At 44.7% G+C, this 24,144-nt stretch overlaps 1 protein-coding gene across 1 annotated transcript in view; it reads left to right on the top strand.

Moving 5' to 3' along the window:
* The first annotated feature begins 5,679 nt into the window (after positions 1 to 5,679).
* GRXCR1 (glutaredoxin and cysteine rich domain containing 1) overlaps positions 5,680 to 24,144 on the top strand; it is a 65,589-nt gene continuing 47,124 nt past the window's right edge. Inside the window, exons 1-2 of the mRNA XM_040335009.1 lie at positions 5,680 to 6,152; positions 9,789 to 9,791. Of these exons, the coding sequence (XP_040190943.1) occupies positions 5,754 to 6,152; positions 9,789 to 9,791 (402 nt within the window). The 5' untranslated portion in view covers positions 5,680 to 5,753. The remainder of the gene's footprint in view (positions 6,153 to 9,788; positions 9,792 to 24,144) is intronic.

The raw sequence follows: 24,144 nt of genomic DNA, 5'->3' as shown, positions 1-24,144 counted from the left end.
GTTGCCCTCAAAGGGCCAGTTGTATATGGGTCGCACTACATACAGAATGCAGAGTTTAGGATTACGTCAGGATTATGCTACGTACACAGTGCAGGGATTCAGAGTTCTGCACAGACCCCATTACATCAGAGTCCGCACAGACCCCCATTACATCAGAGTCCGCACAGACCCCCATTACATCAGAGTCCACACAGAGCACCATTACATCAGAGTCCGCACAGAGCACCATTACATCAGAGTCCGCACAGACCCCCATTACATCAGAGTCCGCACAGACCCCCATTACATCAGAGTCCGCACAGAGCACCATTACATCAGGGTCCGCACAGACTCCCTTGTAATGCTGTGAACACGGATGTAAAGGGGGAACTCTGATGTAAGGGGGGCTCTGCCCACCAAAGCCCCCCTCTTGCACCAGAGTCCACAGAGCACCCCTTAAATTCATTTAATATATACACTGGGAGGTGGGAGAGGGTGAGCTTACTCACCCCAGGATGGAAGGTCAGGGGCGGGCTGCCTGCATCTTCCTTCACATTTTCCTGGGGATGTGTGAGCGAGGAAGACGCAGGGGGTGTGGGCGTGCCACACAGTGTAGAGAGGCGGGAAGAGGAGGAGCAGAGTCCGAGCTGAACTGTCAGCGTGGATTCTGAGGTTGAGCTGTGTGTGAGAGAGACACACAGCTCAGCCAATCAGCCGCGCCGGAGCCCGGAGATGACACAGGCGGGGCCGCATAGCTGTAGGTGAGCAGCGGCCGAGACCTGTGTTAACCCTGTCCGGGCTGCAGGCGCCCCACCTGAGCGGGCGGCACTGGCACTGGAACAAGCGGTGGAGGCTGGTGGGCCACATGACAAGGCTTGGCGGGCCGCATTCGGCCCGCGGGCCTTTTGTTTCCCAACCCTGCTCTACGGTGTTAGAAAAAAAATAATGTTTGGGGGGTCCTAAGTAATTTTCTAGCAAAAAAACACAGTTTTTAACTTTAAAACACCAATAGGTAGATTCACAAAGAGTAAGGCCGGCTTATCTACTTATCTACTGACTCTACTAACTCTGAATCTACGCCGCCGTATGTTTAAGCGTATGCTCAAACAGAGATACGCTTAAACAAAGCTAAGATAGGACGGCTTGCGCCGTTCTATCTTAGCTTGCAATTTTTCGGATGGCCGATAGGTGGCGCTTCCATTGCGGCCGGCGTAGATTATGTAAATGATTAGATTGCGTAGATTATGTAAACGACGAATTACGTCGTTTCTGTAAGGCCTTAGGCGGCCTAAAGTTATTCCACCGATGAGGTGGAATAACAGTGTTAAAGTATGGCCGCCGTTCCCGCTGCGAGGTTCGAATTTTTTACGTCGTTTGCGTAAGTCGTCCGCGAATCGGGAGTTACGTCATTTACGTCCACGTCTAAATCAATAGGCCCGTACGGCGTACTTAGCGGCAGTGCGCCCTGGGAAATGTAGGCGCATGCGCAGTTTAAAAAACGTGAGGTCAAGCCTCATTACCATGATACACGCCCCCCTCCAAGTCATTTGAATTAGGCGCCCTTACGCCCGCTCGTTTGAGGCTACGCCGCCGTAGATTAGCAGGTAAGTAGATTAAAAATCACTACTAGCCTAGCTAATTTACGGCGGTGTAGCCTAAACAGGCTAGGCTACGCCGCCCTAAAGTTATTCCAATGTACCTGAATCTACCTACAAATCTCAAAAAGAGGCTCCGTCCTTAAAGGGGTTGTAAAGGAATTTTTTTTTTCCCTAAATAGCATCCTTTACCTTAGTGCAGTCCTCCTTACCTCATCCTTCCATTTTGCTTTTAAATGTCCTTATTTCTTCTGAGAAATACTCACTTCCTGTTCTTCTGTCTGTAACTACACACCGTAATGCAAGGCTTTCTCCCTGGTGTGGAGAAAGCCTCTTAAGGGGGGAGGGGGCGAGCAGGAGGGTCAGGCCCCCCTCTAACACACAGCTCCTTTCATTATCTGCAAAGTAGAAAGTGTCCTGACCCTCCTGCTCGCCCCCTCCCCCCTCAAGAGGCTTTCTCCACACCAGGGAGAAAGCCTTGCAATACTGCGTGTAGTTACAGACAGAAGAACGGGAAGTGAGGATTTCTCAGAGGAAATAAGGACATTTAAAAGCAAAATGGAAGGATGAGGTAAGTGAAGGAGGACTGCACTAAGGTAAAGGAAGCTTTTTAGGGAAGAAAAAATGTACCTTTACAACCCCTTTAACAGCTTGCTGACCGCCTCCTGCACATATACGTCGGCAGAATGGCGCGGCTGCGCAAAGCAATGTACAGGTATGTTGCTTTGAATTTGCCACCGTGAGGGCGCAAGCTCCGTGACCGCAGGACCTGCGTACTCGATGTTTGTCGGTGTCTTGCGATTGTGTCACAGAGCTACAGAATAGGGAGATACCTGTGTAATCAAGGTATTTCCCTGTTCTGCCTTGTGACAGGACACTGATCTACTGATCCCTGTCATCGGGAGCAGTGATCAATGTCGTGTCACTGGTAGTCCAGCCCCCACACAGTTAGAATCACTCTCTAGGACACACTTAATCCCTTCCTCGCCCCCTAGTGGTTAACCCCTTCACTGCCAGTGTCATTTACACAGTAATCATTTTTACACAGTCCATTTTTATAACACTAATTGCCAGGGCTCGAGTCCTGTGGGAACGGCGTCCATGCACTTTTTTCACAGCAGGAACGCAGTTCCCTTTGCAGGACTAGAGCAGCCACGAGCAGCCGAGCCGCCCGAGCCGATCCTTCACTAAGTGGCGATGCCCAGCATTGCCGCATAGTGAAGGACTGGACTCGAGTCACTGTCAGGGGCAGGCGAACTGAGCCAAGCAGACTTGGAGCTCCTCTTCCAGGCTCCGACCTCGCCTGCCACCTGTCCTTCAGTACGCGGCTGGTTGCGTGTGACTTCACACGGAGGCAGAGTCACACAGAAATGCTAGGGCGAGCCCGTGTCTCCTCTCCTCACACCGTCACACTCACTCTGCCCTGACACTGACACACTGACACTGTGTGCAGTGAGCTGTAAAAAAAGCCCTTTTGGTACCCTGCTATAATATATATTTATATATATAGATTGACCAGCCAGCCAGCACCCTGAGGCCATCCAGCTAGCCAGCCAGCACCCTGAGACCAGCCAGGCCAGCACTGAGACCAGCCAGGCCAGCACTGAGTACCCTGAGACCAGCCAGGCCAGCACCGAGACCAGCCAGGCCAGCACCAGTATTTTCTGTGAAATATATATGCATATGAGCGTATAATTTTTTTGGGGAGTTTTGGGAGTTCCCACACTTTTTTCCACAGGACTTGACCCCTGCTGATCGCTGTATAAATGACAATGGTCCCAAAATAGCTTCAAAAGTGTCTGATGTGTCTGCCATAATGTCGCAGTCATGATAAAAATCGCGGATTGCCACCATTACTAGTAAAAAAAAAAAAATTATAATAAAAATGCCATAAAACTATCCCCTGTTTTGTAGACGCTAGAACTTAAGCACAAACCAATCAATATACACGTATTGCGATTTATTTTATTTTTTTTACCAAAAAGATGTAGAAGAATACATATCGGCCTAAACTGAGAAATGTGTTTTTTTTTTTATGTTTTTTGGGGATAATTATTATAGCAAAAAGTAAAAAAAAATTGCTTTTTTTTTTTTTCAAAATTTACGCTCTTTTCTTGTTTATAGCTTTATTTGTGGGAAAAAAGGACGTCAATTTTGTTTGGGAGCCACGTCGCACCACCGCACAATTGTCAGTTAAAGCGACGCAGTGCTGAATCGCAAAAAATGGCCCGGTCATTGGGCAGTCAAATCCTCCGGGGCCGAAGTTGGTAAGTGGTTAGGGGTCGCATAGTGTTATTAATAGTTTTATGGTGTTAATATTTGTTAGGCTATTAATGAAAGGTAATAAAATAAATGTATTCATTTATATATTTTTTTGCCACACAAACTACTACTACTAGTAATACTGGGCCAGATTCACGTACATTTCCGCCGGTGTAACGTAAGCCATTTACGTTACACCGCCGCAGGTTTTCAGGTTTAGTGCCCGATCCACAAAGCACTTACCTGGAAACTTGCGGCGGTGTATCGTAAATGCGTCCGGCGCAAGGCGGGTCAAATCGAATGGGCGGGTAACATTAAAATTAGGCCCGCGCCCGCGCCGGACCTACTGCGCATGCTCTGTTTCCTAACTCCCGCCGTGCTTTGCGCGCCGTGACGTCATTTTTTCGAACGGCGACGCACGTAGCGTACTTCCGTATTCCCGGACGTGTTACGCAAACGACGTTAAATTTTAAATTTCGACGCGGGAACGACGGCCATACTTTAGACAGCAATATGATTGCTGACTAAAGTTAAGGCAGGTCAAATAACGACTAACTTTGCGATGGGAAACTAGACTAGCGGCGACGTAGCGAACGCGAAAAACCGTCGTGGATCGCCGTAACTCCTAATTTGCATACCCGACGCTGGTTTACGACGCGAACTCCCCGCAGTGGTACTGCATCCTAAGATACGACAGTGTAAAACAATTACACCTGTCGGATCTTATGGATATCTATGCGTAACTGATTCTATGAATCAGTCGCATAGATAGAAACAGAGATACGACGGCGTATCAGGAGAAACGCAGTCGTATCTCTTTCGTGAATCTGGCCCACTATTACTACTACTAGTGCTGCTATTATAACTACCATATGTAAAACGAATTTGCTACTTTTTTCATTTAGGATCATAATGCTACTTTGTAAATGTTTCCCTTTTCATCACAGTTGAAGGTTTAAGTAGATAAATACACACAAAATACATTTTCATAATGGTAAAATCAGAAAAAATGTAATCTTCTCCTTTCTGCTTGTCACAATGTGCTTTTGACATACATAAAACTGAAGCCCTGTACACACGATCGGTTTGTCCGATGAAAACAGACCGATGGACTGTTTTTATCAGACGAACCGATCGTGTGCGGGCCCTATCGGTTTGTTTTCCATCGGTGAAAAAAAATAGAACATGTTTTTAAATTTTCCTATGGGTAAAAAACCGATAGAAAAAAACGATCGTCTGTGTGGAAGTCCATCTGTCAAAAATCCACATATGCTCAGAATCAAGTCGACGCATGCTCGGAAGCATTGAACTTCATTTTTATCATCACGTCGTAGTGTTTTAAGTCACCGCGTTGGACACAATCGGATTTTTGACCGATGGTGTGTAGGCAAGACTGATGAAAGTCAGCTTCATCGGATATCCGATGAAAAAATCCATCTGATATCCAATAAAAAAATCCATCGGATATCCGATGAAAAAAATCTATCGGATTAGATTCCATCAGATATCCGATCATGTGTTAGTAAGGCCTTAGTAAGGGTTTTTGTTATATAGTACAGCATACTAAGTTCGTGATCACCTTACAAAGCTGACTTTGTCTCCTGCAGTTTCATAATTCTTTTTGTTTACCCAACTTAGTATATATTTTTCTAAGTGTTGCTTGCTTCCCTTTACCCTATCTGCCGTGAAAGTACACAAGAGTTCATACATTATTAATTGGCCATATTAATTTACAGGTTTTAGCTTAAGGGTAACCATAGCACACAGGAATTCATTATTTATCGCTGTTTCAGAGTAAGCTAGACATTTCCTTAGTAGACTTTATTTCCTTATGGGTGCTGCTGTCATTAGTGGCAATAGTATAGGAGACCAGGAAACAAGGTGACACTGGCCCTGGACAATGTTTTTCTTTTACCAATGGATGGATATTTGTTAAACATGGACATGAAGTCGGAAGGGGACAGGCAACCAAGGAAAGTCCGGTTCAGGATAGCGTCATCCTATAGTGGCAGAGTGTTGAAAGAGGTCTACACGGATGGGGATTCTGTGGATTCTGAATGTGCCAGCAGCTCGGAGACTGACCAGAATAGCATACCAAGCGAGACAGATGGGCACCATAATGGATTTTTAGGTTCAGAATTTGATGAAAGTGAAAATGAGCCAGATGATTTGTTAGTTCTAGCAAGAGCCACTAAGGACAGGGGATTTGCAACCAAACGAGTGAACATACTGAGTAAAAACGGAACAGTCAGGGGCGTCAAACATAAAGTCAGTGCTGGCCAAGCTTTGTTTGACAACTTGGCAAAGGTATTCCAGGTAAGAAAATAAATACTTTTGTAGTTATTAATGCAAGTGAACTTAATTTATTTTACGTTAATGCAGATATTGACTGCAAACTGGAGTACTGGCCTAACCATTAAAAACAAACACGTATTTACCATATTTGGAATGATTTGTACTGATCTGAGCCGAGTTACCTGTTGCCAGAATAGCATATCTGGGACTGCTTATCATTGTATTGAATGTATTGTTAACTGGAATCTAATTAAAGATGTTCCCCCTTGCCTGTACAAGCATTGACAGTTGAGTTACCAGTCAGAAAACAGAAGTACTACTTTTTTCGACATTCATTTTCAAGCTTTGAAGTAGTTGATTCTAAGTGCAGAACATTTATTTTCAGCAGTTTATAGAGAGTGGACACCTATGATGTCTTTAGAATAGCAATGTACTGTATCTAGTACACTTTGGAAGGTGGGAGATATAACCAAGATGTTTGACACAGGGAAAAACATCAACACCAAATGGGAATCATTTTGATTATTTTTGTTATGTTTTAAATATATATGTTGAAAAAATAATGTTTTATGATCACATGGTGGACTGTTATAACTTAACTTGCTGGTTCCTAAAAAAAATAAATTACAAATGTTAGCACACCATGCTTAATATTTTTAAAATTAATTTATATTTCTTTAGCATTTATCTCTCTGGGGACATACAGCACTTTTTCTGCAGCTGGGACAGATGGTGAGGCAGGAATCATGGGCACACTTAGTAGAATATTTATTATAATAGGGCCAAATTTAGACCAGAGACAATTAACCTTCTAGCACGTCTCTAGAGTGTGGGAGGAAATTTGAGTACTAGGAGGAAACCCATGCAAGCTCAATGAGGATATGCAAACTGCATGCAGATAGTGTGCCAACTATGACTTAAGCTGCAGACCTCAGTGCTGCACATTGGATACAATTCACATTTTGATTTTTTTAAATGTGCTATGGTATTAAATGAGGTCACAGCAGCCCTGTACCATGTGATAGCCGTGTCCAATCACAGCAATCACAATAGTAAACAATGGCATTGCGAATGGATGCCAAACACAGTTAAAGACAGATTGCTTATCATCACTGTATAAGCAATCAAAGTGTAAAAAAAAATCCTGATCACCCTCCCAGAGCAGTACAGTGTCACTATGGTAACAGTATGCATTCATAAAATATTCCAAACCCCTTCACTTTTTTTACATTTTGTTATGTTGCTGATACTACAGTTGTTTAAAAAAAATGTCTTCTCTTTACTGTACACTTAGTATCCCATAATGACAAAGTGAAAACAGAATTTTAGAAATGTTTGCAAAGAGGTTTTCACACTGTGATTGGAGTCCACCTGTGGTAAATTAAATTGATTGGATATGATTTGGAAGTACACACTGCTCTATAAAAGGCCCCACAGCTGACAAAGTATACTGTATCACATCAAAAGCCATGAGGTCAAAGGAACTGCCTGCAGAGCTCAGTCAGGATTATTACAAGACAAAAAAATAAATTTTGGAACAAGGATACTTCCAAGAGCTGGTGCCGGACTGAGGAATCGGGGAGGAGGCCTTAGTAAGGCCCCTTTCACATTGAGGCGTTTTTCATGCGGTACAGCGCTAAAAATAGCGCTGCTATACCGCATGAATAAATCATGCCCTGCAGGCTTCAATGTGAAAGCCCGAAGGCTTTCACACTGAAGCGGTGCGGTAGCAGGAACGCTCCAAAAGTCCTGCTAGCCGCATCTTTGGAGCGGTATAGGAGCGGTGTGTTTACTGCTCCTATACCGCGCCTTCCCATTGAAATCAATGGGAAACCACGGTAATACCGCGGTATTAACCCTTTTTCGGGCTTTATGGCAGAGTGGCAAGATGGAAGCCTCTCAAAAGCAAAACACATGAAAGCCCGCTTGTAGTTTGCAAAAAAAGCACCTGAAGGACTCTCAGACTGAGGAACAAGATTCTCAGGTCTAATGAAAGGAGATTGAGCTGTTTGGCCTCAATTCTAAACATTATGTCTGGAGAAACCTAGACACTGCTCATCACCTGTCCAATACCATCCCAAAAAGAATGCATGGTGGTGGCAGCATCATTCTGTGGGGGTGTTTTTCAGCAGCAGGACCTGGGAGACCGATCAGGGTTGAGGAAAAGCTGAATGTAGCAAAGTACAGAGATATCCTGAAAGAAAACCTGTTCCACAGCATTTAGAACCTCAGACTGGGCCAAAGGTTTCCCTTCAAACATAACAACGATCCTAAGCACACAGTCAACACAGTAGGGATGAGCCTGCGGTTCGAGCCGAATGTGACGTTCGTGGAAAATCCAAGCCCTGCAGAACGTCCCATAATGCACTGCAAGATTTCAGTGCATTGCTGTATGATGATTGACCAAAGCATGCACCTGACCTGCATGCTACAATATGGCCAATCCCAGCAGGCCTTGCTGAGAGAGCCATTATTGGCCAAAGGGTGCCTTTGGCCAATCATGGCTCAGGGGGACTAAGTCCATGCCCCACACGATATAAGGCTGCTTACAGAGCAGCTGTGTGTAGTGTTGTTGGTGTGGACAGAGAGATAGCTTGAGAAGGCAGGTTATTTAGTTAGTGGCAGTGTATTTGATATATATTTTCATACAGTCTAGAATGTATGTATGTGTGTGTGTGTGTGTATATATATATTACAGTGCCTTGCGAAAGTATTCGGCCCCCTTGAACTTTGCGACCTTTTGCCACATTTCAGGCTTCAAACATAAAGATATAAAACTGTAATTTTTTTGGAGGAATCAACAACAAGTGGGACACAATCATGAAGTGGAACGAAATTTATTGGATATTTCAAACTTTTTTAACAAATAAAAAACTGAAAAATTGGGCGTGCAAAATTATTCAGCCCCTTTACTTTCAGTGCAGCAAACTCTCTCCAGAAGTTCAGTGAGGATCTCTGAATGATCCAATGTTGACTCAAATGACTAATGATGATAAATAGAATCCACTTGTGTGTAATCAAGTCTCCGTATAAATGCACCTGCACTGTGATAGTCTCAGTGTTCCTTTAAGGGGGCTAAATAATTTTGCACGCCCAATTTTTCAGTTTTTTATTTGTTAAAAAAGTTTGAAATATCCAATAAATTTCGTTCCACTTCATGATTGTGTCCCACTTCTTCAAAAAAAATTACAGTTGTATATCTTTATGTTTGAAGCCTGAAATGTGGCAAAAGGTCGCAAAGTTCAAGGGGGCCGAATACTTTTGCAAGGCACTGTGTGTATATATATATATATATATATATATATATATATATATATATTCTGCATTCAGTGTAGCATATATGTACAGTGCATTCTGTTTCTAATACACTTCAGGCAGTGTACACAGTATCTAATACAGTGTGTACAGTTTCTACTACACTTCTGGTGGTGTATACAGTATACAATACAGGCAGTATAGTATATGTAGCGCCCCCTTACTTTCAGTATGGGCACTACGCTAAAGTTAGTGGGGAATGGGAGAGTTATTTTGCTCCCATTCACAATTTGCTAAATTGGGACTTCTGTCGTTCCAGACATGTCCACTGGGTCAGTTTGTGCTCCAGGGATGCGGTGCCATCCCTGGCCGGCAGTTGGCACCAGAGGAGTTCTGGCAGAGCAAGTTTTCCCCAGCAGCCAATCAGAGGAGTTTTTCCTCGCGGGGCATGCTGGGGGAGAGTATATCTGTGACAGATGTCCTGTGCTCTAAAATCTTAGTGGGGTCCCGGTTCCAGGTGCGGCATCCACCTTTATTGTGCGCGCATCCATGGACCCCGCCAGCGCGGCCCACCTGGCCAAATTTGCAGGCTACACAGAACCTCATCCAGAGGTGAAAAGGGACTCCAGTGACTTACTGGGTCCCCAGTTCTATTGAGAGGATCCCAGGCTGGGTGCCGTTCGATTGCTCACAAGAATACTGCTAGCATTCTGCACATCACTTTGCCTTGCCAGGATACTTCCAAATAAACTTTGCTCATCCTGCCTAACAGGACACCAAGTGCACCAATGCCAGGCTAGCTGAAGATACCAGATATCTCCATTGTGAGGACCTTTTCTGTTTCCGCTTCAATAACAGTGATTAGGTGGTCCTAGTAATTTTCATTAAAGAGGACCCTAACGTAAATCCTAAAGTTGATCATTTACACTGTTGACTATTTCTTCATGTATTTATTCCCTGGGACTGTGATTTCAGGGTTAGAGGGAAACAGACTCACTGCTATTAAGACAGATCTGTTCCCCTTCATGCCTAAGCACATATAGGTGGATTCAGAAAGACTTAGGCTGGCGTATCAGTAGATACGCCAGCCTAAGTCTGAATCTGCGCCGGCGCTAATTTAAGCGAATTCTGAAAACCAGATACGCTTAAATTAGGCTCAGATACGAGCGGTGTAAGTGTCTTACACCGTCCTATCCTAAAGTGTAATTTTTAGGCTTGTGGCTAGGTGGCGCTTCCATTGCGGTCGGCGTAGAATATGTAAATCACTAGATACGCCTATTAACGAATGTACACCCGGCCGACGCAGTACAGATACGCCGTTTACGTAACGCATTATCAGACCTAAAGTTATTCCATCAAATAGCTGGAATAGTAATGTTAAGTATGGGCGTCGTTCCCACGTCGAAATTCGAAAATTTTACGTCGTTTGCGTAAGTCGTCCGTGAATAGGGATTTACGTCATTTACGTCCACGTCGAAACCAATAGGACCGTGCGGCGTACTTTGCCGCAATGCACACTGGGATATGTAGGCGGACGGCGCATGCGCCGTTCGTAAAATACGTCAATCACGTAAGGTCACCCCCCATTACCATAAAACACGACCCCTCAGCTAAATTTCAATTGGGCGCCATTACGCCCGCCCGATTTACGCTACGCCGCGGTAACTTAGCAGGCAAGTACTTTGTGAATACAGTACTTGCCTTGCAAACTTACGGCGGCGTAGTGTAAATGCCATACGCTATGCCGCCACAACTATGCGCCCGCCATCCTAAATCCAGCTAATAGACTGCATTGGAGCCATTTAAGTAGTTTTGATTGTGTTATTTGAAATTCACCCGTAGCCTTGTGCTAAACCGTTATAAGTCAGAGTTTTGATATTTTTGACTAGTAGTTACCCATTTACTGTTTGCTGTATGGAAGAGAGTCTTTGGTAAATATACCTTCTGATTTACAACAATTTGCGTCTATCTACTACTGTGTTTGCACTAACACTGTTTACTAGGTGTGCCAGAGGGTCTAGGACCGTTCTTGGGGTTGAGAGGCAGAGTACAGAACCAAACATACTCAAGCAGTTCCTTCAGGCAGTTGGTACTACATACATTCTTTATATTTTACTTGTACTTCAGCCCCTCCTCACAGAAGTTTTTTGTTTTATGGTTACCTGAGGCACAGCAAAATGGTGTTTATGGTGCTTACATCGAATTTAGTATCAGAAACCGATCACAATGTTCTCTTACACACCTGTTATAAATGAGCATTGGCTTCTAGCACTGCTGAATATTTCACTATGAGGGACAGAGGCAGACGCAAAATTCTTCTTCTGTATTCCTTATTTCTTATGCCTCTTACACATGATCGCTTTTACCAACGGGAAAACCGGCCGTGTGTATGCTTCATAGCAGTTTTCCCGACAGGAAAACTGCGATCAAAAACATTAGAACTTGTTCTCTTTTTCCGCCGCGATTCTCTTTTTTTTTTCCTCTGCAGTTTTCCTATGGGAAACACTGCAGTGGAGCATACACACGGCCGGTTTTCCCAACCAAAGCGGTCATTGCAGTTTTCCTGTCAGGAAAACCGGCCGTGTCTATACAGGGAAAAGCAACCAAGCAGGTTCACGGTTTTCCCCTCGGTTTTCCTGGCGGACTTTTGACCGACGGGAAAACCGATCGTGTGTACGAGGCATTATTCATGAGTAGTCCACATAGGGATTTTATAAAAGTAAAAAAGGAAGATATTGACCTGGTCTAAGATCTGCCTCATCCTGTGATTGGACAAAAAAAGAGCAGTAACATACTGTTAAGCAGGGCCGGCCTTTGGGGTGTGCCAGCTGTGCGGCCGCACAGGGCGCCATGGGCAACAGGGGCGCCGTGCGGCCATCACAGCTCGCAGAATGCGAGTCGCAGCAGGGCCCGGCCAGCGCTACCACTAGGCGGATTAGGAAGGCAGCCACCTAAGGCGCACTGCCACCTAGGGGCGGCGCTGACTCTTGCCTCACCTCTTCCTCATTGTTGCTCCCCAGGCTCCCGGCAGAGGATAGAGGGGCCCCGGACAGCCTCTTTGTGTATGTTTAGGTGACCAGGGGGCGAGGGGTGAATATGGGGGGGGCGACACAAGATTAGCTCGCACAGGGTACCTGAACACCCAAGGCCGGCCCTGCTGTTAAGATCATCACTCTGCTTCCTCCTCCTCTCAGGAAGCGCATAGATGAACAACTGTGCAATATAGTGCATTCTGATTGGCTGTCCATGCTGCCCTCCTCTTTCCAGCCTGAGTTCGGCTGAGCTGGGGATTACAAGAGATTGACATAAAGGCAAACTCAAATTATTTTGCTAGTTCGATGTAAAAATAAATGGTATGATTTTTTAATGAATCCACATCTGGATAAAGTAGTATTTGTTTTTTTCTTTTATATATGTCTAGTGTTCCTCTTTTAGCACACCTAGCATAACTTAGTGGCACTTATGAAGAAGACAGACATATAAAGGCTGGTAGCAACAAGGAAATCCAGATAGGTTTAAAATAAACTGAAAGCTTCAAAACTGAGGAATATCCCTATGAAACTGCAAGGGAAAGTTACACAATTGCCAGGCTCATGACTAAATAGCCAGTGTTTAGCAAATAAATAGGCTCTAAGCTAGGGTGACCAGACATCCCCGATTTCCGGGGACAGTCCTCGGATTGAGGACACTGTCCCCAGACCAAGTCTGTCCCCGGTTTTGTCCCCAGATTGAATTTGAACAGGAGCTGGGGCAATTTCAAAGGCAGTCAGTGCAGAATAAAAAAAAATATCTGAATTACACGCACACCCCCCCCCCCCCCGCTGCGCCGCTCCTACTAGCTTAGGAGGTGTATTTTTTTCCATTGTCTGTGCCTCTTTCTGATGATCATGTGCTGGTCGGCGCAAAGGGAATATTTCTTCAGTTTCGGGTGCATGACCATTTAGCTCCGCTCGCATGTTCTTCTGCTTTGGCTCAAGTCCCGGCCAGCTGCCTGCCTGCTTATCTCCTTGCCTTCCCTGGCGGGGTGATCTTCCTCCGCTCCCCACCCAGTAGTAGCAGACGGCGACGGGCAGAGAGTGGCTGATTGCCGTCATTACTAGCAAAAAAAGAATGTCCCTGGATTTCATTTTAAGAATCTGGTCACCTTACTCTAAGCTAGGGTGACCAGACATCCCCAGTTTCCAGGGATAGTCCCCGGATTGAGGACACTGTCCCCGGACCAAGTCTGTCCCCAGTTTTGTTCCCAGATTGGATTTAAACAGGGGCTGGGCAATTTCAAAGACAGTCAGTGCAGAATAAAAAAAATGATATTCTGAATTACACACCCCCTGCTCCACCGCTCCTACTAGCTTAGGGGGTTTATTTTTTCCATTATCTGTGCCCCTTTCTGATGATCATGTGCTGATCGGAACGGAGGGACCATTTCTTCAGTTTCGGGTGCATGCCCATTCAGCTCCGCTCGCATGCTCTTCTGCCTTGGCTCAAGTCCCGGCCAGCCACCTGTCTGATTATCTCCTTGCCTTCCCTGGCAGAGTGATCTTTCTCCGCTCCCCACCCAGTAGTAGCCAGAGCCCAGAGAGTAAGACTTGAGAGGCAGTGAGCTGGGCAGCGGCGGCAATGGACAGAGAGTCGCTGATTGCCGCCATTACTAGTAAAAAAAAATTAAAATATGTCCCCAGATTTCATTTTAAAAATCTGGTCACCTTACTCTAAGCAGGCTTTTAATCAATCAACATGTCAACATGTCACAAGAAAGAGAGATGCAGAAGGACAGAGAGCAGTAGAGGAGATATTGCAGGTACAATACTGTCAAAAGTTATTGCAGCCAACAGCACCATGTGAGGACCTGTGGAGAGGAATACAAACAACATCATTAAAGGGGTTTTCCACCTTTTTTTTAAGTTTATTAAAAGTCAGCAGCTACAAAAAGTGTAGCTGCTGGCTTTTAATAAACTGACACTTACCTGCTCCACGGCTCTAGCGACGCGCCGGCCGGGGCTCCGCTCCTCGCCCCCCCTCACCGGCCGGCGTCTTCATTCTTAGTGTGGGCACCCAGCAGTGACAGCTTTCGGCTTCACAGCCGGGCACCCACTGCGCATGCGCGAGCGGCACTGCGCATGCGCGAGCGGCGTGGCGCCGTCCGATTGGACAGGCGCTCGCCTACAGGGAGGGGCTGTGAAAAGGCGATTAAGCTAATCGCCTTTTCAGCCCCTCGGCGGAAGGAGGAAGTGGGACAGGAAGTCCCCTTCTCCTGAAGCCCCCACTCCCCCCCCCAAAAAATTACATGCCAAATGTGGCATGTAAGGGGGCGAGGAGTGGGTTAAGCGGAGGTCCATTTTTAGGTGGAACTCCTCTTTAAGTAAGATAAATGGAGTGTGCTGCATATTGTGTTGTCCTTTCTGGGCTATAGTGTAATCTGGGAGAAATAATAAGAGCCAATAGAAAACCTGAGAAAGCTAGGTTCTTGTGTGGGTACATTTTGAGGGTCCCATATACTGTGGTGTGTTATAGCTGTTGTTTCCTATTGAGTTTTGTTCATCATGAGTTTGTAATGGGACATTTCTTCTGCTGTTCTTTTAGTCCAAACCCTATCTATTGCTGGATACTATTCCTGTAGCACAATTGCCACCTAAAGTCTTCTCTGAAACCTTTAACCACTTGCTGTGCATAGGCCATATGTAAACAGCCTAGACTTTGAATGGGTAAAACAACCAAGATCATGGCTTTTGAGTATAAGTGATACTTTTTGGGCACTAAAAAAAGAAAACCCCTACTGACCCCCCACCGCCTGCTGTGTTCCCAGGCTCTTTAGTTAGTCCATGAACCCAGGACTTTGGTAAAAACTGTCAGGCTGCTGAGCTAAGGGGAACATTCCATGCCCAATCTTCCCTGTGGCTAATGGCTTTTCAGCATGGGTGATACTTTTTTTGGCATTAAAAAAAGTTAGCCCCTACCTACTGACACTAACCACCCCCCACCGCCTGATGTGTTCCCAGGCTCGCCTGTTCCTCCAGGGAAGCCAGGACTGTGATAAAATCTGTCCGACTGCTGAGCTCAGGGAACATTTCGTGCCCAATCTTCCCTGTGACAAATGTGTAGGGGAATGTCTACGTTGTGTTATTGTATATGTTATGCCATGTACAGTATAGTATGTCTGTCTTTATAACCTGTTTCATGCACTGTGTATGGCTTCCCCTGGTGCACCAAGAGTTATTATTTTCACTTTCTGTTGCTTAATCATGTGGATCTCTTGTGAGCCTATAAATACAGGAGATCGGCATTGGTAGGAGTTATCAGGTGTGGATGAAGGACAAATTTTGCAGAATAATAGATCTTTTTGTTCTACAAGTTACCTCCATGCGGTTGGTGTTCCGAAGTATGGACTGAGCAACTTATGGACTTTGCTAGTTTGAGGTATGGCGGGCAGGGACGCCATCAGGGAGTACAGGCAGTACACCTGTAAGGGGCCCGGAGGTCCCCAGGGGCCCGGATGGCAACCCCCTTTTTTTTTAGGGGTCCGGAGGTCCCCAGGGGCCCGGAGGCCCACAGGGCCCCAGATGGCAACTCCCCTTTTAAAATATATTTTTATAATTTTTTCTAATAATAAATATATTTTTTCTAATATATATATATATATATATATATATATATATTAGGGCTACGGGGGCCCGGAGATCCCCAGGGCCCCGGATGACAACCCCCCTTTTTTTTATAATATATATATTATATATTATAAATATATTTTTTTTATTTATTTTATATATATATATATATATATATATAATAATAATATATATATATATATATATATATATATATATTATTTTATATATATATATATATATATATATATATATATATATATATATATATATATATATATATATATATATATATATATTATTAAAGGGCTCAGAGGTCCCCAGGGCCCCATGTGGCAAACCCCCCTTTTTTTTATAAATGTTTATTCATTTATTTTTTATTAAAGGGCTCAGAGGTCCCCAGGGCCCTGGATGGCAACCCCCCCCCTTTATTTATTTTTTTATTTATACATATATATATATTTTTTTTTTATTAAAGGGCCCAGAGGTTTCTTTTTTTATTATTATTATTGTTATTATTATTATTATTATTATTATTAAAGGGCCCAGAGGTCCCGGATGGCTACCCCCCCTTTTTTTTATATATATTTTTCTTTATTTCTTCTTTTTTTTGTAACCCCCCCCCCCCCCGCTTCTCAATTTGTGGCAGCCCCCCCCCTTCTCTGCTCCAGGGAGCCCATGCCGGAAGCTGTGTAAGGGGCCCTATAATTCCTGATGGCTGCCCTGATGGCGGGCCAGGGGCACCAGGGAAAGCACAGCCATTTTAATGCACTATTGACAAGTGGATACATTGGAGAGACTATGTTTCTGACAAGCTATGTATGTAAGAAATTCTTTAAGGAAATTAAGTGTTATGGTGAAGAGTCTTGGTCTGAAGTTTATTCTGTAATACAAAATGATGTATGCAAATTTTATTACAGAACACAGTATATAAATGTATGAAATTATAAAATATAGAATAAATCGCTATACATGTTCATGTGTAGCACTACCCCCGTAGGAGCTGCTGGTTTAGATTGGGTTTTGCACGTTACCTCTAAGTTCGTTGTCCAGGGGAGAAAGTCTGTAGAAATTGCAATGTCCACACAAGATGTAAAACCTTCAACTGTTAGGTTTTATTTTTGCTGCATAAACTTGTGAAGGAAGTAGAGAGTATAGAGAGAAGGGGAAGGTTCAGGTACGCGGTACAGAATGCACAAAAAGTATCTAAAGTTCCAATATTCACCACTCACTCCTGAGTGGGTATTGCTCACCCGGATAGACCCCTCTCACATGGCCTAACAGCCGGAATGATGCACGGACAGTATGAGAACAGTCTCTGCCACAGACTGTCTGAGAACGAAAGATGGATAGCCAGGAATCCTCTGCCACAGGATTTAAGTCCTGAACTTCCTGCCTTAGAGCAAAAGAGCATTTAAGCCAATCCGGCGGATTGTAAGACAAATTGAGTAGTGGGTCCCTCTACAACAAAGACACCAGGCCTATCCTGAGACATCAGCTTGCCTTGCTTGGTCTCTTCCAGGGCAGGTCCTCCCCCGGTTTCCTTCATTAAGCAGCTTTCCCCACTTGTATGGACAGCTTGGGATCCCCTTTAGAATCATAGGCCCCAGCCAGCATAGCTGGGCCTATTTGATAGAGATGCAGCCATGGACCAATGTGGTCCTGAGGCTGGAATCACACACACACTTGACTCGCGCCAGGAGGGCCACGAGGCAAAGGACCCCGAAAAATGGCGTCTGCCCTTAAGTACCCCTTCCCAGCATGCACAGCGGGGCACCACTCCCACTGGCCTAATGCCGAGAAGGGTCACTTAACACACCATGGTTCGCTTGAGTTCCAACATGGGCCTGAGGTGGTAATGCCACCTACAGGCAACAAGGGACAACTTCTACCGAGCACAAACACAGCCAGAACAGAGGCAAATTTACATAGTTAGTAAAGTCTGAGCCCAACTATTGGCTCAGATGCCCCCTAAATTTATAATAGCGCCCCAGTCATTGGGAGCCAGCACTACACATGTTACAAACCAGCACAAAGAAAACACTGCACCACACTTAAATATGCACATAATGAAAAAATAAGTAAGCATAAAGTCCATAAGTGAATAAATCCCAACACCAAAATGGAATGCTCTGAGATAAAACTTCTAGATCTTCCACCACGAGTGGTCAGTATGAAGGTGGTCACTCACCAGAGCTGTTTGACCCCTTTTTACAGGACTGTCAAAAAACTCTTTGGGAACACCAGATTGGTTAGTGATTTGTTCACTTTAAAGGGGGCAGCTGTTTATTTATATGTTATTATCCCCAAAAGGCACCATGTTTGGTAAACATTTTTGCATATAAATATATGAGGCGTCCTAGGGACCTGGCCTGACAGTTACGTAAGAGAAAGAGAGAGAGAGAGGTCTCAGCTGTACTTCCTGAAGTACACTCAGCAGTGTTCTGCAAAATGTTCTTTGCATACTGCTGCTGAGAATTCTTCCTGATTGGATGAAAGCTATGTCACATGGTTTTGACAGGTTTTTTGATCAAGCTATTCTCCTTCTTTTCCTCATAGGCTAAAATGTATTTAGCTTTGCTTGCTTGGGAACTTACTGTATTTGGGCACATCTGTAAAGCCCTGCTCTGTGCTGGATATAGTAGTTTAGCCCTGTAATGCCTCGTACATACGGCCGGACTTTCCGAGAAAAAAAGTCTGAGGCCTCGTACACACGGCCGAGGAACTCGACGTGCCAAACACGTCGAGTTCCTCGTCGAGTTCAGCCCTGAAGCCGCCGAGGAGCTCGGCGGGCCGAGAGCTCCCATAGAACAACGAGAAAATAGAGAACATGTTCTCTATTTTCTCGACGAGTTCCTCGGCGGCTCCAACGGGCCGAAAGTGTACAGACGACAGAGTTTCTCTGCAGAATCCGGCTCTGACCGAGTTTCTCGCCGAATTCTGCCGAGAAACTCTGTCGTGTGTACGAGGCCTGACAGGCTTTTTTTCTCGTAAAGTCCGCCCGTGTGTAGCCTCCATCGGAAGTCCGACGGACCTTAGATAGAGAACCTGTTCTCTTTTTGTCCGTCGGACTTCTGACTGGGTCACGGCAGACTTTTGCACTGTCAAAAGTCCGAGGGTGTGTACAAGGTATAAGATCATATTGCAGCTTATAAGTCAGACCCAAATTGTTAATTCCATTGTCAAACATAAATAGATCCTTATAGCTTCTTAACTATGATTTATTTATTTTTTATGGTACCATTTTTGTTTTTTGCTGCAATATATAGGTGCAAAGTATCATTTGCTATACAGAGACAAAAAACAAAATAATTCACTTTGCAGATACATTATTTATGGAGATATTTACTTGAGACAGCAGGAGTAAAGGCAGCAGACAGTGATATGGTAATTTATCAGATTCTGTTGAACATCTGTTGTCCTATCCTTGTAAATATTCATGAATGTAAACTCTGCATTCAGTTTGACAAATGCCATACAATTATAATTCCCTGGTTTGGAGGTCTGCATTGGGCCATGTTACCTGACACTTTCTTAGAAAGATGAATGGAACCATCTCTCTCACTGAGTGAACTGTGTTTCCGCAGCACATACATAAACATTCACGGTCAGCACTAACTGGCCTTCCTTTGCCAGTTTAAAAGTGAGGAATGTATTAAGCTACTAACATTAATAACATTTCACAAACTGTATGCTGTATACCAGGGGTGCCCAACCAGTGGCCCACGACCTCCTGCTCTGGGATGGAATACAATATTATACTGTTATTAAAGGTAAGTTTATTGCTAAAATCACAGTGTATATATGGGATTATCTGTTCTGCAGTGATTACTGGGCTGCTTTTATACTGATCCGCAGATGCAGAGCAGTGCACCTGCGAATTACCTGCACGAGCCATAGACTGCACAAGCCATTACCTGCGAGTTTGGTGAGCTTTCTGAAAGTGCACCACACCTACAGGATGTAATAGAAGTCTATGGCAAAGTGCAGCTAACCTGCAGGAAAGCCACAGGTGATCTGCGCTGCATTCGCGGTACGAGTAAACAACGTGCATCAGTGTGAAAGCAGCCTTAGGTCCCTTTCACACGATCAGTCCGACCCTCCATTCACCTCTAAGGAGTGGCAGATGTAAATGGACTTGTGTCGGTTTACAAATGCCTACCTCCAATCCGAGTAGAGTGGGCACTATAGAGAAGAGTGGGCTGCCATCCCCCCGCTCCACTCATTGTGGCCCGCGACCGGTTACCGAGTCACTTAAGTGGTCCTCGCTCTTCAAAAGGTTGGGCACCCCTGCTGTATACCAACAAGCATTTGTGAAGGGGATAAGTTAAAGTATTGCAATCTATTCATCAGAAGTTAGTATTTTGATGATCCAATTATGCTGAATGCATGTGTAGCACATCCCCCGTAGGAGCAGCTGGTGAAAGGTATTCCCCGCCCTGCACAGTAAGGCACACCCATCTTTTTACAGGCTCACTTGAGAAAGGAGACAGTCCATACAGCTTTTTTATTTTATTTATTTTTTATTTAGAGGTTTGTATCTTTTATAGTATCTCACAAAAGTGAGTATACCCCTCACAATTTTTAAATCAATGGGCAGCGCCGCCAAAGCACCTGGAAAGCGCCTCGGCAGTGGTGCTTTGTGTGCACTTGTAACCCTTTATTTGGCCGCTAGAGGGGGTAAAATTCACCCCACTAGCACCGGAAAAGCGCTGCAAAAATGACGGTAAAAATAGCAGCGTTTTACCCCTGACTCCCGGGAGCTGTCAGTGTGAAAGGGCTCTAAAGATAAAAGTTATTGTGGTATTATTATTAAAGGATAAGTTCACCTTTGGGAACATGTTACATGTTCTACCTGTTTTAAGGGTGGAACATGTAACATGTCCCCAATGATGCAGCCTGCGCCCCCCTGTGGCAGCAGTATGGGGACGTTTCCTGTACTAGCTGTCACTTTTTAAAATAAGTATGGCCGCGCGGGGCTCCGCTTACACGCCTTCGCCATTCATTCACACAGCTCTGTGTGTGAATGTACTACAAGCCCCATGTTGAAAGAGCAAAAGCAATGCTTTGTACTAGGAACTATATACTGTATGCATTATACCTATCTATCCCAGCAGGTGGCACTGCAGTGTTATAGCATGTATTCTATGATATAATGTAATCACAGGATGTATCTTCCTTATTGAGTTATATGCACTTGTTTGTATCATGTTCCTGTTTCATGTTTCCCATAATGTAAAGACATGTACTGTAATCCTCCATACAAGCAAAGCTATTGCTGTATACAAGAAGCTTCCAGTGTATTATTTCAATACCCTGCTAACAGGTTACACGCCCAGCGCACCCAGCATACCCAGCAGCCACCCAGGCATCCAGGCCCTGGAAAAAAATCTACAGTGAGTACTGTATACAAGCTACTGAAAGATGGCACGTGGTTCAGATGTGAAGTTTGCAATAGCAAAGCTGAACAATGCTAATTATACCTCAGACAGGAGGCTCATATCTTATGCATTATCTTTCTTTAATAATGCCCATAGCAGAAATACAGTAAACATTTATTGTAACTTAAAAGAAAAAATTCAAAGAACTACCCTTCCCAGCAGTCCCTGGGCCAGTGTAGCCCCTCCCAGACCGTAATCTATATAAGGGACTGTCTGAGGTAACCTATTCCTCTTTCTTTCTGCTCATGGCAGAGCACACAAGATAAGTATTTCATGTACCTTTATTATTTACAAGATAGGTATTTCATGTACCTTTATTATTTACAAGATAGGTATTTCATGTACCTTTATTATTTACAGGATAGGTACTTCTTGTATCTTTATTATTTACAAGATAGGTGTTTCATGTACCTTTATTGTTTGATTGTATATATGGTCTCTAATACCGAGGGCCCAGGTGTCGGGTGATTTTGTTCAGTCTTAACTGATATGTTTGAGGTATTGTGGAACATGGGGAGTTTCCCTGGAATTCCTCCCTGATACCGAATGCCCCGGTGTCAGGTATTTTGTCAGAATTGATTGTTCTGTAGTTTTTGGAAGATTTGGAATACTGGGGGTTCTCCCTGCTATCCCCCGTTTCTGCGCTTTATTTCTGTCTGCCTGACACCGGACCGGTGTCAGGCAGATATGTTTGAGAGGCCACGTTTGTTTGTTTCCAATTTCTTTGACGTCGGAGCACTGCGGCGTCCGTGCGGGATCCGCGCTGTTTTTCATTCGCTCCCTCGGCGGGCGCCATGCCTGGGCAACTGTCCCCCCCCTCCCTCCCCACGCTCCCCTTCGCGCGCTCAGGTGGGGGGCGGGGTCTCCGCCGCGGCCGCTCCTCTCCTCTCTTTCGGTGCCTCTCTCGGTATCGAGAGCGAGACGGGGGAGAACGGTTCTCATCGACCGTTCCGTCCCTCACAACCTCGGGCCAATAAGAACTCCAGAGGCCGTAGTCTCGCGAGACTTCGCCTCTGGAGTTAGAATCTCGTCAGGCTCCCCTCACACCGCAGGATGTCCTTCCCAGCGGTGTCGTAGCCAGGAACCTGCTGCTGTTTCACCATGCTTTCAACCACTAGATGGCAGTACATCTTTTCAGATATATATATATATATATATAAATATATATATTTCATTCCAATGAATCAATATCTAATAAATAAATTAATTAATTAATTAAATTAAATAATTTAAATAACCGAATCTACAATAAATAATTCAATATATACTCAAATTATATTTCTGGGGAATTTATTCCCTAGAACATATACCTTATTTATCCTAATAAATAAATAATCAATATGTAGATAGATCAATAAATCAATAAATTAAATAAAGAAATGATAGCATGTTTATCTCCAGGGAATTTATTCCCTACAACATACTCCTAATAAATAATGAATTAAATAACTATCTAAGGATTGAATGAATAAATACATTTATTATTAATGATATTATTATTAATATATATTATTACTTATAATATATAACTAAATCCATTATTCAGTTTTACATATAATAAATTATAGATGGATTGTACAAATTATATATTCATTATATAAATAAATTATACAAATATGTATAAAAAATTGTATTGAATTGTACAAAGATTCTACAATTTAATGAATATCATGTCATTGTTCATGCCGGTACCCCGGATAGGGTGGACACAGTCCTAGGAGGCCAAATCTCAACAGTGTTACACAGTTGCCAAAACTGATCGGTAGACCAATCTTTACGACCATGGCGTCGGTTACCCCCGCCTGCACACCATATGCCTGGACCATCTGGCAACGGTCTACCGCCCCTGAGAAGGGCTGGGCGTTCCAAAACGCTGCCACGTTTCTGTGGCCCTTGACTCCCCGACAGGGGAAGTAAATAATATGTCCCAGGCAGTACCCTACCCGGACTGCCGACCCACTGCCCTCCCAGACTCCGACCGACCCCCGAGCCTCGGGGAGATGCACATGCAGAGGCAGCGATCCGTTAGACGGACTAAGCCAGACCCATTCGTGGACTCTTCCAGAGTTGTCCGCGGAGTCTGAGGCGGCTAACACCTTGAGTCTGAGGTTGTAGATGATGAGAATGATGATGAGTGTTAGGGCAGTGGGCACATGGCGCTCTATGACGACGCCAACCCTGTTCCCAGGGTGACACTCTATGGATTCTCGTAGAGAGCCATTATAGATCCGGGGGCGATATGCCATCCACACTCCGATGACTGGGCACCTCCACCCGAGGTGATCCAATATATCACATAATGGACCCGGAGATCGGTCGAAAAACTCACCGAATCATTTTCAGGGCGTAACCCCCTTCCTTTACCATTTATGGCTGTGCACACTCCCGAGGTGAACCCCATACCCTGGGGGTATCCCACCATACACGGGAAATCCCCCAAGCTGGGAATAGAGAGGTCCTTCGGATCATACAGACCAGGGCCTTGGATCTTTGGGACCTATCACCATCATCCCACACCTTAGTGAGCAGGCCACGCCGCTGAACAGCCGACTGACCTGTCCCAAATCGGGGCTGGGCCCAACGGGCGGTCGCCTCCTGGGATGCGTGGACACTACGGGTCCGACTGGACACCGCCGCTCGAATCTTAACGTGGCTTGTTCCCCAGCTGTCTCACCTAGCCGAATCAGACCCCGGTCCGACCACCGAGGGCAGGCT

This window comes from Rana temporaria, chromosome 1 (assembly GCF_905171775.1).
Source record: "Rana temporaria chromosome 1, aRanTem1.1, whole genome shotgun sequence".
Classification (NCBI taxonomy): Eukaryota; Metazoa; Chordata; class Amphibia; order Anura; family Ranidae; genus Rana; species Rana temporaria.
This window is presented reverse-complemented; position numbering and strand designations above follow the sequence as displayed.